Source organism: Lampetra planeri, chromosome 1 (assembly GCF_965212315.1).
Source record: "Lampetra planeri chromosome 1, kcLamPlan1.2.h2, whole genome shotgun sequence".
Lineage (NCBI taxonomy): Eukaryota > Metazoa > Chordata > Hyperoartia > Petromyzontiformes > Petromyzontidae > Lampetra > Lampetra planeri.
Window position 1 is genome coordinate 33,589,475 of NC_136107.1, and position 15,482 is coordinate 33,604,956.

At 45.9% G+C, this 15,482-nt stretch overlaps 1 protein-coding gene and 2 non-coding genes across 3 annotated transcripts; all 3 read left to right on the forward strand.

The window, feature by feature from the left end:
• Window positions 1-3,500: 3,500 nt before the first annotated feature.
• On the forward strand, window positions 3,501-3,573 carry TRNAR-CCU (transfer RNA arginine (anticodon CCU)). Its single transcript has one exon. It is a non-coding gene; the product is annotated as a tRNA-Arg (tRNA).
• A 1,981-nt stretch (window positions 3,574-5,554) lies between these two features.
• TRNAR-CCU (transfer RNA arginine (anticodon CCU)) lies at window positions 5,555-5,627 on the forward strand. Its single transcript has one exon. It is a non-coding gene; the product is annotated as a tRNA-Arg (tRNA).
• A 2,001-nt stretch (window positions 5,628-7,628) lies between these two features.
• Window positions 7,629-14,873, forward strand: LOC144717549 (uncharacterized). The gene is made up of 3 exons (XM_078592994.1): window positions 7,629-8,105; window positions 10,628-11,114; window positions 12,442-14,873. Exons 1-3 carry the CDS (start codon window positions 7,815-7,817, stop codon window positions 13,077-13,079), a joined length of 1,416 nt encoding a protein of 471 aa, XP_078449120.1. The 5' UTR covers window positions 7,629-7,814; the 3' UTR covers window positions 13,080-14,873.
• The last annotated feature ends 609 nt before the right edge of the window (window positions 14,874-15,482 follow it).

Consider the following 15,482-nt stretch of genomic DNA (forward strand, 5'->3'; position numbering starts at 1 on the left):
GTTTTTGCTTCTTTACATTTTCTTGTTTCATTGTATGAAACGGCAGAGATTAGGGATTAATAAAGTACAATCATTACCACAATCATATGAACAGAAATCTATTTTATAGCGATATATTGGGGGGGGGGGGGGGTTGGGGGCATTTTGAGCATATTTGACTATTGTAATTACGGCCTTGATCTTAATTTCCTCGCATTCGCCACTCTCCGACCAGTCAGCACGGGCGAAGTGTGTACAGCATGATTCAAACAACCCCCGTGACCTGCACACGACTTGGTGGTGGAGGCCTTCATCCAGCAGTGGATTAACAAAAAGTTCCGTAACAGTACAAAAAACGCCACTTTTTCAAATTTTCTTGCTGTGGTTATCACACCTGATGCTAATTGCTCGTGTTGCAATCGAAACGTCATGAGAATTTTATTGTTTTCTTTTTTATTCTTTTATTATTTCCCTTCTACGTGACTTTACCGAAAGAACCAAGAATAAGTGCAAGTGTAGTCGTTGATGTACAGGGTGTTTTAAAAAGATGGACCCGATTTGAAATCGCTTTGCTTTGAAAATGGGTCCATCTTTTTAAAACACCCTGTATATTACACTCGAACAGCGGGACGATGCAAAGCATATCCCGTGCACCGTGAGGGTTAGTTTTCAGTAACGACGCGGGTTTAGAATTCGTCGTGGTTAATGATGCCGGCTTGGGCATTGAACTGCGCGGTTTAATTCTGTCGATTTGGGTGGCAACGGCTCCAAAAAGTTCTCGACTCAGAATGATTCAGAGGTGGCCTTGGAATCAAATCCACGGATAGGGGCCGCCTTCATGCCCCGAAACTCCTGCCAAGAGGTTAAAGTAAATTTGTACAGGGGCGCTTAAAAAAAAACGTTAACACTTTTGAGAATTTGCAAGAATACCACGAGAAAAGTGTGCCTCCGCGCTCCAGAGATCACCTGGAGAAGATTACAGGCGTGCGTTGACAATGATGGCGAACAAGTGGAGATTCTGACTTTTCGAAGCTATGTTACAGTGTATTATCCGTTCTTTTTCCATTAAAAACGATAGTCCCATATTAGTGTTAACTTTTTTAAGCACCCTGTATTATGGATGAAGTTAATTTGACGGTCAAAACAATAACGTGCTCTCCGATGCGTTTTCGGGTCGCACCGCGTCGCTGTTCGGCATGATGTCCGACGTTTCGCCGCACGTGTTCAGTGGAGAGCTTCTTTAGCGAAACGTCGGACATCATGCCGGACCACCACGAGGTACGACCCGAAAACGCATGAAAGAGCTCATTCAGCACAGCCCATAATAATCATTACAAGGGTGGTTAAAGCACGGGGTAGGTGTCATTGGTTAGTGCTGTACATTTGCACCGGACTTGCAAACCCAGAGGTCGCCTGTTTAACCTTCCAGCGCGGCAGTTGAAACAATGTTCAAGTTACTTAAAATACTCACGCCTCTATCCACCCGATGGTATAAATAGGAAACCACGCAATCTGTTGGCAGGTCGCGCGCGGTGGGTGGGAAAGTGTGGGAACTTCCAACTCTTTCAAGACGTTTTGCCAGTGTGGAAGAGTAGGCCTAATACCCTCAAGGGGGGCTCTCTCGGGCACCTGTACCTGTTTAAACTGAAACCCGGATTCAGACCCAGCTCTACCCTGACCTCCGAGTTACCAAGGCCACCTTGAAATGATCTCTTAACATTGCCGTTCCATGTCCGCCAGGTGGAGACATCGTTCCGTGATTCACTCCTTCCGGCAAAGGCTTGATCGTCTCAAGCTGACAAGTGTCTTTTTTAACACAATAACGTTTGTAATAGTTTATGCATTAGCTCTGGTCCTTACGTAACGGATGAAGGGGGGGATTTAGAATACCTCCAATCCAATGCGAACGGGACTTTAGCGTGAAGTTTTATGAATATGAATGACTTCCCATGTTTAACGATATGAGAATTTTGCCGAATGGACCAACAACGTGTTGTCCCTTCTAGATTTGAAGTTTTCGTGATTGCAAGGGTTCATACTCTTTGTTTTTTTCGGTAAAGTCACGTAGGTAAAAAAAAATATTGCTGTGACGGTTCCACCTGAAGACGGAAGCTTGTGTTGCCTCCGAAACGTCGTGATTTAATTTCTTTTCATTTTTTACCTACGTGACTTTACCGAAAAAACCATAGAGCGTGTTGCCCCTTGCCCTCCCCGGCAGAGCCTGGCTCTACCCTGCTCGCCTGACGCGAGCGCTGTAGTTTATCGTTCATTAAATATTTTCCAGGACAACCCCGCGGTTGGGATGCATCACAGAATGCATTCGTACGCATGATTTTTCTTCCTTATTGTTTATGCTTGTGGCTCAATTTGCGTTTTTTCTTACACTTAGGGAACATTCTGTATGTAGCTGATTTGAATTTCGATTTAAAGCTTTCGTGAATGCAGGGATTCATCTTCTTGGTTCTTTCGGTAAAGTCACGTAGAAGGGACAAAGGCATTTGCAAGGCGCCCTTCCTCTTCCAGCCCAGCTTAAATATACGCTGCCAAGCTTGGTGGTGTTCATTCAGACGCTGTCTTTCCGACAGACCTGTTCTTCACCTGAGGACGGCTGCTTGCGTTGTGGCCGAAACGTCGTGAGAATTGTTTTTTTAGGTTTTATTTTTATTATTTTATTATGTCCCTTTTACGTGACTCTACCGAAAGAACCAAGTAGCTGATTTGACTTCTGATAAAATATGCAACTGTGCAGAATTTAAGGGTAATGACTGCTGAATGAAGGCCATTCCGTCATTAGTTGTTTGTATTGCGCACCTTGTAAATAAAATGTTCTCACCTAAAGGTCCTTTGCCTGTTGTACTTTTTTACACAATGGTATAATTATTGTAAGGCCGCTTGAGGAGTTGCATCACAGTGCAATATCGTTAATTCTTTATACCACTGTTCAAGACGTACGTTTAAACGCCCCTCAACATTGCTCTACATTTGGTTTAACTCAGCCGTTCTCAGCCCAAGGCTCATTGGGGGGCAGTCTGCGGCATGGTTGTCGCCCAGTAGACATTTCAAATGTGCGCGGGGAAATTCAGAACCACATTCCGGCGACAAAACACACTAATACCCAACGTGGGTGGCGGGTGTGATGAGCAGTGGTGTTCATTGGGGTGGTGGTGGGGGGGGGCATAATAAGCCAGATCTGCATCTTCATCGTTCCTCATGTGGCCCCAGTGGCTCAATGGACTTGTTTCCTAAGTCAGGGATTGTAGCTTAGATTCCCACCACGGGTGATGTTAGGTTTTCCTGTTTTAACTTTAACCATAATCGCTTTGCAATGAATTCGAGTTAATTAAAAATGTCAAAATTTTATGGTAATTGTGGGTTTATTTAAGGTGTCTGCCCATGAGCCAGGTCTTTATCGTATTGCGCTGTGAACGAGAAAATGCGCACAAGCTGAAATTCCACCAAATCACGATGTTGATAACGTCCACGTTGTATAAGTCCCACTGCACGCACTCCGTACATGTGCAGCCCCAGTGGCCTAATGGATAAGGCACTGGCCTCCTAAGCCAGGGATTGTGGGTTCGAGTCCCACCTGGGGTAGATGAGTAAAAATCTACTTTTGTAACATGTATGTTGGTTCCGTACGGTCAAAAAGAAATACAACGTTCGGTACATATAAAAATAATGAGAATTACTGGTTCGATACCCGGCCATGGCTAACATAATTGACGAATGATATCTCAACAGGTTCTGGGGGCACCCCCTTCAATAACCCGCAGTGACCAGCGTGGTGAAGTATGGTCAAATAACTCACACGGCCGTTTTCTAGCAGTAGACTGCCGAAAGGGCTGTAAAAGTACACACCTTGTTGTACTGGGTTTAACTGAGAGCTATATTAAACTGTTTTTGTCGACTTGTATTGATGTAACCACGCAATGTGTTGGCAGATCACGCGCAGTGGGTGGGAAAGTGTGGGTACTCCCACCTCTTTCAATACGTTTTTGGCCAGTGTGGAAGAGTAGGCCAAATACCCTCAAGGGGGGGGGGGGGGGCTCTCTCGGGCACCTGTACCTGTTTAAACTGAAACCCGGATTCAGACCCAGCTCTACCCTGACCTCCGAGTCACCAAGGCCACCTTGAAATTATCTCTTAACACTGCCGTTCTCTGTCCGCCAGGTGGAGACATCGTTCAGTGATTCACTTCTTCCGGCAAAGGCTTGATCGTCTCAAGCTGGCAGTCTTTTTTTAACACAATAACGTCTGTAATAGTTTATGCATTAGCTCTGGTCCTTCCGTAACGGATGAAGGGGGGGGGGGATTTAGAATACCTCCAATCCAATGCGAACGGGACTTTAGCGTGAAGTTTTATGGATATTAATGACTTCCCATGTTTTACGGTATGACAATTTTGCCGAATGGACCAACGTGTTGCCTCTTCTAGATTTGAAGTTTTCGTGACTGCAAGGGTTCATACTCTTTGTTTTTTTTGGTAAAGTCACGTAGGTAATTTTTTTTTGCTGTGACGGTTCCACCTGAAGACGGAAGCTTGTGTTGCCTCCGAAACGTCGTGATTTAATTAAAAAATTTTTACCTACGTGACTTTACCGAAAAACCAAAGAGCGTGTTGCCTCTTGCCCTCCCCGGCAGAGCCTGGCTCTCCCCTGCCCGCCTGACGCGAGCGCTGTAGTTGAGCGTTCATTAAATATTTTCCAGGACAACCCCGCGGTTGGGAAGCATCACAGGATGCATTCGTATGCATGATTTTGCTTCCTTATTTGTTTTGCTTGTAGCTCAATTTGTGTTATTTTCTTACACTTAGGAAACATTCTGTATGTAGCTGATTTGACTTCTGATAAAATATGCAACTCTGCAGAATTTAAGGGTAATGACCGCTGCATGAAGGCCATTCAATCATGTTCTCATCTAAAGGTCCTTTGTCTGTTGTAATTGTTAATACAATTGTATAATTATTGTAAGGCCGCTTTAGGAGTTGCATCACAGTACAAGATCGTTAATTATTTACACCAAGTTCAAGACGTACTTTTAAACGCCCCTCAACATTGCTCTACATTTGGTTTAACTCAGCCGTTCTCAGCCTAAGGCTCTTTGGGGGGCCAAGCTGCGGCATGGTTGTCGCCCAGGAGACATTTTAAATGTGCGCGGGGAAATTCAGAACCACATTCCGGCGACAAAACACACTAATACCCAACGTGGGTGGTGCGCGTGATGACCAGTGGCGTTCATTGGGGTGGAGGGCGGGTATAATAAGCCAGATCTGCAACTTCATCGTTCCTCATGTGGCCCCAGTGGCTCAATTGACTTGTTTCCTAAGTCAGGGATTGTAGCTTAGAGTCCCACCACGGGTGATGTTAGGTTTTCCTGTTTTATCTTTAACCGTAATCGCTTTGCAATGAATTGGAGTTAATTAAATGTCAAAATGTTATGGTCATTGTGGGTTTATTTAAGGTGTCTGCCCATGAGCCAGGTCTTTATTGTACTGCGCTGTGAAATTCCACCAAATCACGATGTTGATAACGTCCACGTGGTATAAGTCCCACTGCACGCACTCCGTACATGTGCAGCCCCAGTGGCCTAATGGATAAGGCACTGGCCTCCTAAGCCAGGGATTGTGGGTTCGAGTCCCACCTGGGGTAGATGAGTAAGCAAATCTACTTTTGTAACATGTATGTTGGCTCCGTGCGGTGCAAAAGAAATTCAACATTCGGTACATATAAAAAATTAACCCGTAAAAACAAAGTTTTTCACTATAAATCCTTTATATGCGTGGCGGCTAGAGTCCTCTCGTCCTCTGGCTTGAGATGGCTGCCACCTATGGGTCAGATGATTGCCTGGCAGCATTAAGCAATTGGTAATTAAATTGAAAAAAATTTTTCTTAAAAAGTGTAAAATTTAGCAAATTTTTTTCACAAAAATTAATTGTCACGCACAACGAGTCTGTGTGGAAAATGTCAGCTCGATTGGATCACGGGAAGTGGGTTAAAAAACGACCGAAAGATTTGCACGGTCGTAAGCGCGCAAGCAAGCGAACTTAATATAAAGGATTTAAATTAAAAACGACCGAAAGATTTGCACGGTCGTAAGCGCGCAAGCAAGCAAGCAAGCGAACTTAATATAAAGGATTTAAAAAGAATGAGAATCACTGGTTTCGATACCCGGCCATGGCTCTAACATCACTGACGAATGATATCTCAACAGGTCCTGGGGCACCCCCTTCAGAAACCCGCAGTGACCAGCGTGGTGAAGTTTGGTCAAATAACCCACACGGCCGTTCTCGAGCAGTAGACTGCCGAAAGGGCTGTGAAAGTGCACACGTTGTTGTTACTGGGTTTAACTGAGAGACTTGTAAGTGATGTCATTTAATCAGGAATGCGTCACTATTTTCAGAATGGCCATGTATTGGGATACTTTACCATTTACAAGGTTTTGCTTTTGTATGGCGGAAATTGGTGTTTCCGGAGGAAAAGCACAGTTTATCACGTCAGCAGATTTCCTGCATTGGTTTGACAACGTTGAAATTTACTTCTCTCGAAGCATATGGGGAATAACTGTGGCACCTGTATTGTCGATAAAATAAGCTCACTTAAATGGATATTTTGACGAAGTTCTATGACATTACCTTCTGAAGGCCGTTCTCAAACACGGTGCGATGCGCTTTGCTGAATGTCAAATTAATGTTTTTGTCGCATATTCTAAACAGGTGATTGAATAGGCCTATTGTTAAAGTGACGGCTCCATGTCTTCCAGAAGCGAGTCATAACGATGACATTGTTGCATTGAGATTGGTGAGGTGGAGGTTTCACAATAAAACGCAGTTTTTCTAGTTCTTGTTATTCTGAGCAATCTATAAATAGCTTATTCTATATGTCAACCGGGCGGTGGCGGTGGCTATGCATGCGTGTAATTCAGCACTGTGGGGGTGATAATTGGTGCATTGAACAGATGTTGTGAAACTCCCTGGCTTGGCAGAAGGCAATACAGAAAAAGTGTGGACTCCACTTGCCCCGTCGCATTTGAGGTTTTGTCCGGGTGCTCCAGTCCCTCCCCCCCCCACATTTAAACTCATGAATTAGCTGAGAACACCTTAATATGTAGAGGACCGCAGGGCTTGGGCAACTGTTGGCGCCGGCTCGTCGCTTGTCTGTGGTTCCTCGTGCCTCTGAGGCCGTTCCTTTTTCAAGAGTGAGCGAACACTGTTGTTAAGATAAATGTATAAGTATTTACATTCAAATTGTGTAAAAAAACAGAAGCCTCAGCAACTCAAAACACTTTTAATGGACCCCCCCACACCGCCCCAGTGGGAGCTGTTTCTGTGCGGCATGCAAGTGAACATTCGCGTGCCAGGAGCGAGTTTGGTTGTTGCATTTGACGGCACTTCACTGGCACCGCGCGCGTTGTTTTTCGTGGCAAATGCCTCCTGCCATTTCTGGCCTCACGGTTTTAATAGAGGGGCTTTTTTTAAAAAGTGGCCGCTGGAAAGCGATACGTGGGCGAGTGACGGCGGGCGCGTGGTCCGCTCAATCCTGATGAAAATAGCAGAGCTGGACCAACGTTGGTCTAGCGGGTGGGTGGTTGTGGGTGGTGTGTGTGTATGACATGTGTTCCTCCTCCACCACGGCTGTTTGGTATGTCCGTCGGAGATGCGTGCGTGTGTGTGTTGGGGAACGGGGAGGGGGGACTGGAGTTAGGGTTGGTGTAGTTGACCTGAGCAGCCAATTTTAATCACGACTCGTGTTCCTGCGCCTCCTCAAAGCCATCGTCTTCAAAACGACTTAATACGCACTCTGCTACCTTCTCGAGTCTGCCAGTGGTCGTGCCCAGCAATGCGTTGCCCTGTGGGCCACGGTGCCGTTCTCGGTCTGGTGGCTGCGCTCTTAACCCTGGCTCCACTCGGAGCCGACGAATCCCAGCCACGAAGACTCGGCTCTGCAGCAGCAGCAGCGGCGGCAGGCGTCCGCCGGAGACCTCTGAGTGCTGCCGCCGCTGCCTCTGCCCTGCGCTCACTGAACCAGACAACCGTGACGGGGAACCAGCCTGGACCCGTCCTCAGCCTGTCTGAGCTCAGAGCCGCTTTCCCTCGCCTCCACCGAGACGTCTACGAGCTCAAAGTCGCGGTACGATGATAGCCGTGCGCGTTTGCGTGTCGTTGAGATGACGCTGTGGCTGCAGGCGTCTTTTGCCACCAGATATTATATACAATGTGATGTATTTGTTGAGTCGTACAAATCACGCGGAATGCGTCCCACCTCGTCAGTTCTCGGAAGCTCGTCAGGTTTGAGCCTGGATAGAGTTTGGATTTGTAATCGTAACGAACACCAGGTTGTTATTGGCGGCGACGTGGCTTTTCTTTCTGGTGGTCAGCAGAAATAATTCGTTGTACTGCACTTCTATGCTCACCACGTCTATAATGCGCACTGACCAGCGTTCCAAAGTATGGTCAGACAATAACGACCACGATAGTAGATTGACAAAACGGCTCTACATGTGAACATTGTTCCACATGTGCTTCACCGGGTCTCCCAATTTTTCTTTTCTGGACGGTTCTATATTGGGATACTCGACAAATTAATGAACGGATATGTTGTTACTGTAAATATGGGAGCAAACCGGAGTATCCAGAGAAAACCGATTATGTACACGGATGTGATAACAAGCATAGCTCCGCGACACAGATGGGTTGACGAACCTACTTGCCGTACTGCCATACCCTGGCCCCATGGCAGCCCTTGCTGGTTTTTAAGAGTTAAACAAATCTCGACGTGATCCACCAATACGTTCCACCAAAGGGCTTGATCACAAACGTGTCACCACACGCCATGCAATCAACACGGGCTAATACTTTTAGCAAATGTAGGTAACTTACTTTTGCCAAAACGTGTGAAAAGCCAAGTGTTAATTGGAAAACGTGGTCAAAGGTTGTAATTACATTCATTATGAAACCCGATTCCATGTGTAAGCGTTCAATTTTACGCATATATTTTAATGACGTGTTATTATTGCTAACGACCCATATCGTTTACCCCAATTACAGAACATTTTAAAATGTTTAATACAACTCAACTATGGTCACGTTTCTACTTTGACCAGCAATAAACGAAATAACTTTTATTGCTATTTATCAAGGAAAGCTAGATAAACAAATGGCATTTAAGATGTCTTACATGCGGATGTTTGACCAATTCCATTAACGTGTGTTTGACTTAACTTGTGTTTGACTTAACTTGGGTAACCGGAGAAAACCCACCAATCATCCAAAGTAATGACACTCAAATCTCCACATTTGTGGTTTAAATAATAATTTTCTGTATTGTCTCTTGGGCCAATTCAGTACACACGCCTACAAACACCCAGTATTCTTAGATTCTGTGTCGTTGCTGCTGGCTGTGCTTATATTAGAGATGCTGTCAAAAGGTCAACCGCCTGTGGCGAGGTGCCTAATTTTAACTTCAATAAACGGAGCTGCGTGGGGATGAAATTAAATCCCTCTCTTCAACACCCACTGCCTCGGTGCGACTTAGATTACATGCAGTGAAAGTTGGCGAGGGACATGACCCTTAGAGGGAACCTGACCAGTAAGTACAAAGCCAGAGCAAGATAAGATGTTCTATTGGTATGGGTTATTTATTCTGTAAAGAAACAAGTTGAAAAAAATAACGCACAGGCATGGATTATAGAATGCTTTCTAACACGTGTTTGTTCTCTGAAGCATTTAATTAGAAGCACATAATACGGCTGGTATCTGCAAGTACAGTCCTTAGCTTGTGTCTCCAAGATTCGGGCATCCATTTGGTCTGTTTTTAAAAGGCAGAGTTCCTAATACCAAACAGCTGCATATATATATAAGTTGGTTCATATTTGATCATCTTACTAGATTGATCATGCCCACCCACTCCCATTGCAGATGGACAGAGAAAATGTGCACAGTACATGCTTTCAACTGAAGTTGGTAATGATTAAAATAGACAAAAGTATGTCTCTCCGCGTAAAATTAAATATATTTAGCCCAATAACTGGATATTTTGGGCAAGGGCTAACACTACCCATTATCCTGTTATATTCCAAATTTGCAAGTTTACCCTATCTCATCATGAAATTACTATACCACCAATTGCAGCTTCAATTTTCACTGAATATTTTCAGAGTAGGTGGCATGTGACTCGTAGCCTTAGCCACAATGTGATGAATGAAGTGTGCAGGTTGCGGAAATATTTTCCTGGTCACCGAAATTAAGCCTTGGTTTGACTCTGTATCATGAAAGGTGCAGCCATGGGCGGAGTTTGCGGGGGGGGGGGGCGGCATGGGGGGGGGCAGTGCCCCCCCAAAACTGGACACCTTTACTAATATATTTTCATTAGTTTACAATTAACATAAAAAATAAATAAAATATTTATATGCACCCACGATTGCTAATGTGAGGAACAAAGCGAACGGCTTCCCGACGTCCGAAATTAGTATTTCGTTGAAATTTCTTAGGAAAACGACATTTAATGATTATTAAGCTTGACATTTCTGGACTGCCTCCCACCCAACCCCTTGGGAAATTACTAGATGCGCCTCCTCACTTTACGCCACCAGTCCCGACATCGTCTCGAAAATCCATGAATTCGCCGACCCCTTCTTCTCCTTCTCATCGCAGTTCCGTCTCTTCAGGGACGACGCTCAGCGTCGCCTCGAGTCTCTGGGGGCCGCTCACGAGAACCTCACCACGTCTTCCACCGCCAGCCGTGACCTGGAGGCACAGGTGCGCGAGTTCAAGAGAAGCGCGCGCAAGCAGGCCACGGACTGGGAGCTGCGTCTGTCGGCCCTCGAGGCCGTCTTGGACGGGGTGCAGCGTCGAATGTCAGCCGAGGGTGTCCAGGCCGTAGCGCGCCTCGCCAACGCCACGGCCGAGCTACGGAGTGCCGGGGTCGCGGCGCGCACCGAGGAGGCGGGCGCTTTGCGGCGTGCGTTGGACGCGCTGGAGAGGCAGGGACGTGCTCGCGACGTGCGACTCCAGACGCTGGAGCGGGCGGTGAACGAGTCTCTGACGGCCAGAGGCGGGGGCAGGAGGAAGGCAGGAGGAGGGGGAAGAAGGGGGACAGCGAAGGGGACCCTTCGCGGAGAGCCGAGGAGACACGTCGGCGGTGAGATTTGTGGGGGGACAGCGGTGCAGCCGCTGTGGGTTTCGTGGTTGTCAGCGCACCCCCAAAATGTTTAAATATGGCTTAGAGACACCAACAAAATGTTGAACAGAATGCTATATTTGAGTCTGCATTTTTTTATCCAGGCCAACAAGGTGACATAATTGCTGATTGTGCTGATGACGAAACCTTGATATACTTACTATACACCGTAGCCCACGAACAATAGGCTCAGTAATGAGTCAGTAGCTAGTACTTTGTCATTTTTGTGCAGGATAATTCCACTTATCTGTGACGATGTTGAGGGGCAAACTTCGTGAATTCTATCTGCAACCTACCCAATAACCACCAGTAACCATAAGTGAGTAGCACACCCCCAGCCATCCAAAGTGTGGCTGCATCTCTAGTGGAAGGCTCTTGATGTGCCCGTGTGTTGGCAGTGGGGGTTCCAGTTATGAACAATTATTGAGATCGCTGGGTGGCTCAGAAGTCAGAGCACTGAGTTGGCATCGCCAAGATCCCAGGTTTGAATCCAGGCAGCCACCTGTGATTTAAAGCTTTCGTGACTGCAGGGATTCATATTCTTGGTTCTTTCGGTAAAGTCACGTAGAAGGGAAATAATATAAATATAAAACAATAAAAATTCTCACGACGTTTCGACTGCAACACAAGCAATCATCATCAGGTGTGAAATCCACAGCAAGAAAATTTGAAATTTTACACCTGATGATGATTGCTTGTGTTGCAGTCAAAACGTCGTGAGAATTTGTATTGTTTTATATTTATATTATTTTATTATTTCCCTTCTATGTGACTTTACCGAAAGAACCAATAATATCAAATGTAGTGAGTTGAAGCTCTTGGTTAGGTCACTAACGACTCTACAAAAATAGTATATTAAAGTTGGATTTCCACTTACTTTGACCAAATTGATGAATTATGTACGACTTAGATAAAAATTACCAAAATCTTTCACAATTAATGATAGTAACGAAGTGATGGGTTGCTTGGCAGTATAATGTATGTGACCAGGTGACGTAGTGCAATACCTCTTTAAAGGTGCTTCATATCAATTGGCAAAGCTCTGAAATATACAGGCAGTGCAGTTACACCAGGACTCACAGACCAGAGGGGTGAAATTTACCAATTAAATGACTTGCATCAGGGCCCACGACGAACGCGCTATGACACCGTCAGTCAAACTAGCGATTGTATCTACAGTAACAAGGGAGTTGGTGTCTTAAGCCTTCATAGGTGCTTGCCAACAGCACTTGCCCCAAAAGTATGTTAAGGCTATACGGGGAATCTTTGTCTGTGTTGTGTCCTGCAGTGTGTAACGTGAAGGCCGCCCTGCGCTTCCCCGCCGCCTCCGTGTCCAGCGCGGCCTCGTTCCGCAAGGGCCTTTCGGCGCCGCTGAGCGCCTTCACCGCCTGCTTCTGGCTGCGCACGAGCGCCGGCTACGTGGGCACCGTCTTGTCCTACGCCACGGAGGACAACGACAACAAGCTAGTGCTGTATGGCCGCGCCGCGGGGGAGGGCCGTCTCCAGCTGGTCATCGGCGACCCCGAATACCGCGAGCTGCCGGCAGCCGCCCTGCTCGACGGCGGCTGGCACCACGCTTGTGTCATGTGGTCCTCGGCCGAGGGGCGCTACGCCTACTACGTGGACCGCAGGCTGGCCGCCGCGGGGTCAGGGTTCAGGCGCGGCTACGCCGTGGCATCGGGCGGCTCGCTGATGTTAGGCCAGGAGCAGGACGCCATGGGTGGTGGCTTCGAGAGGCACGAGGCGTTCGTGGGATCGCTGGCCGGGTTCGCGCTGTGGACGCGCAGCCTGGCGCCCGGGGAGGTGTCGGCGCTCGCCAGGGGTGGACAGCTGCCGATGGAAGGGGTGGCGCTCACGTTCAGTGACCTGGGAAAGCTCTCGGGCGATGCCAAGCTGGTGCAGTGTGATTGCTTGGATGACTGCTGAGGACACCAGAAGGACGTGGGTTAGGTTGGCGCTGGATATGATGCAGAATGGGGCCTTTTCTACAATGTCACCACGGCTACGGAATCTGCTTCCTGATCATATAGCTTCCTGTGCAAATGTATCGCAGTTCAAGAGGAGGTTGAAACGTCACCTGTTTCATATATATTAAGGGTACAATGATGCCACTATACATGATTTGTTCTGCGTTCGTTTTATTATCATATACTGCAGTGTATAAAACGTTGCTGATTGTGCTTGAACAATGTTGTGACAAAGTTTGTGTGTGCTACTACCTTTGTGCAGTGCTCTGTTCAATTGTGTTTCTTAATTATATTGGCACTTCAGGGCTTGTTTAATAGTTGTGTGTAGCACAACATCAAGGAATATATGTTGATGATCCAAATTAGACTTGCCACTCAGGGCAATGAAATCAGTAACATGAGATATGATATGTGGCGCTTTGAGATGCTTTGGCATTTAATTGCTGTATAAATATATATGTTTAACCTTATTAAATGGTAATGGATATCTGCACCAATCTGAAGCTCGGGTCGGTTGAGATATCACCCATCGCTGATGGTAAATGGCCGCAGTGTACTAACCACTGTGCCGCCATTCTACCCACTGTAATCTGAAGTGTGTGACGTAAATAATCTGGCGTAAAATAGTACACGAGTCGTTTTTTCAGACATGTTTTTTTCCCCGTTCTAGGACTGCAAACGTGTATTACATATACCTATGTATTAATTGCTAGATGTATATACCTATTCTCATAGCATTGGACCCCAAAGGATAATTTGGTCTCTAACAAGCAGGACTTGCCAGACCAACCCACTTGAACATTTTGCATCATCGTTTGGTCAAAATTGTCCAAGAGAATTCTGCTTCCATACACCATTAGATGCACCTACAGCTCTTGGTCAATGCGCTGATCGATGAAGGCTTCTTCACGCCATGTTGGTCATTGGAATGTTTGACTATATTTAACCATGCTGATCACTGCCGGTTGGTCAAGGTGGCGTTTGGAGACAGGGTCCAGGACCAGTGCAGATATCTGCTGTTTGCCGAAACCAAGAATCATTCTTATAACTGGGCATAGGGAGCAGTGCATAAACCACTGCACCACTGCTCCTCTATTAATACAACAAAAGTTTAACTTTAAAATAAGTGTAAATTTGGAAGACAATAAGAATATTGTTTAAGATTTATTCTTGGAGGGGAAGCCATGACTGATACAATTATTGGAAAATTATAAAGAAGTCGTGTAAAAAAGGTGCAAGTAAAGACAATTTATCAAAACATAGAGAAAAAGATGAAGGTTTTGTACTTACATTTAAACAGACACCAGGTAAAATTAATTTGCGTACCGTATTTGTATAGCCTGGTAAGGAGGGATGGAGTAGTGGAACGGTGGCTAACGTGCCGGCATACTAACCCAGAGACGTGAATTTGATTCCCAACTACGGTTAACATCAGTGGCAATTCATATTTGGACGAATCCATTTCATTGTACAGGCATGATGGCCTAACGACCTCCACAACTGATACAGCAAAGGGAGGCCCTCATCCAGAAATGAATTGACAAAAGACTCGTATAGTCTATGCTTAAAGTTAGAACGCAAAAATATTTGCGTTAATGGCAACTACGTTTGCAGAAAATGGCTTTTACAATTCCATGAATATATTTAATCAGTCTCTGAAATTAATATATTGACTATATATTCATGTATTTTTGTGCAAGACGGTCAATGTAATTCACAATAACCATCCACAATAAAAACATATTTTCAATAGTATGTGTGTTAATACCTCCAGTGTTCATGACAATGCATTGCACGACGAGGAAATTTGACATGTTATCATGTATTTATTGAATTGTTCCAATTGTATTTGTATGCATAGTCAACACAATGAATGTAACGTGCGCATAAACCTTTGTTCTGAAATATATTCAACAAGTGTTAATTGCTGGAGCTTGGTATTCATTTTATGTATTTTTAGGTAGAGGTTTTTTTGCGTTGCACCCATATATTTTTTTTATCAGACCATGGTATAGGGCAGGGGTCGGCAACCTGCGGCTCCGGAGCCGCATGCGGCTCTTTTGAACCTTGACCGCGGCTCCGGGGCGGATGCTAGCGAGGGGAGGAGGCGCACTGTGACACCTGCTCTGGCGTTGCCGCTGCTGACAGGTCGCCGCTCCGCTCCACACTGCCCGCCCGGTGACAGGCAATAACGTTGCCGTTGCTTTGTCACATGTTTGGAAGAAGTAAAAACCTTCCTGGGCAGCAAAGAGCTCACCTTTGCTGAGCTGGAACAGCCAGAGTGGCTGGAAAAATTACATTTTATGGTAGACATGACAGCACATCTAAACACGCTAAATACAACCCTTCAGGGGAAAGGAGG

What these genes read in the sequence shown, in the direction of transcription:
- LOC144717549 (XM_078592994.1), top strand. Translation starts at nt 7,815, where the DNA reads ATGCGTTGCCCTGTGGGCCACGGTGCCGTTCTCGGTCTGGTGGCTGCG. An exon ending in TCTACGAGCTCAAAGTCGCG is followed by an intron (nt 8,106 to 10,627) that starts GTACGATGATAG and finishes TTCTCATCGCAG; the next exon opens with TTCCGTCTCTTCAGGGACGA. An exon ending in GCCGAGGAGACACGTCGGCG is followed by an intron (nt 11,115 to 12,441) that starts GTGAGATTTGTG and finishes TGTGTCCTGCAG; the next exon opens with TGTGTAACGTGAAGGCCGCC.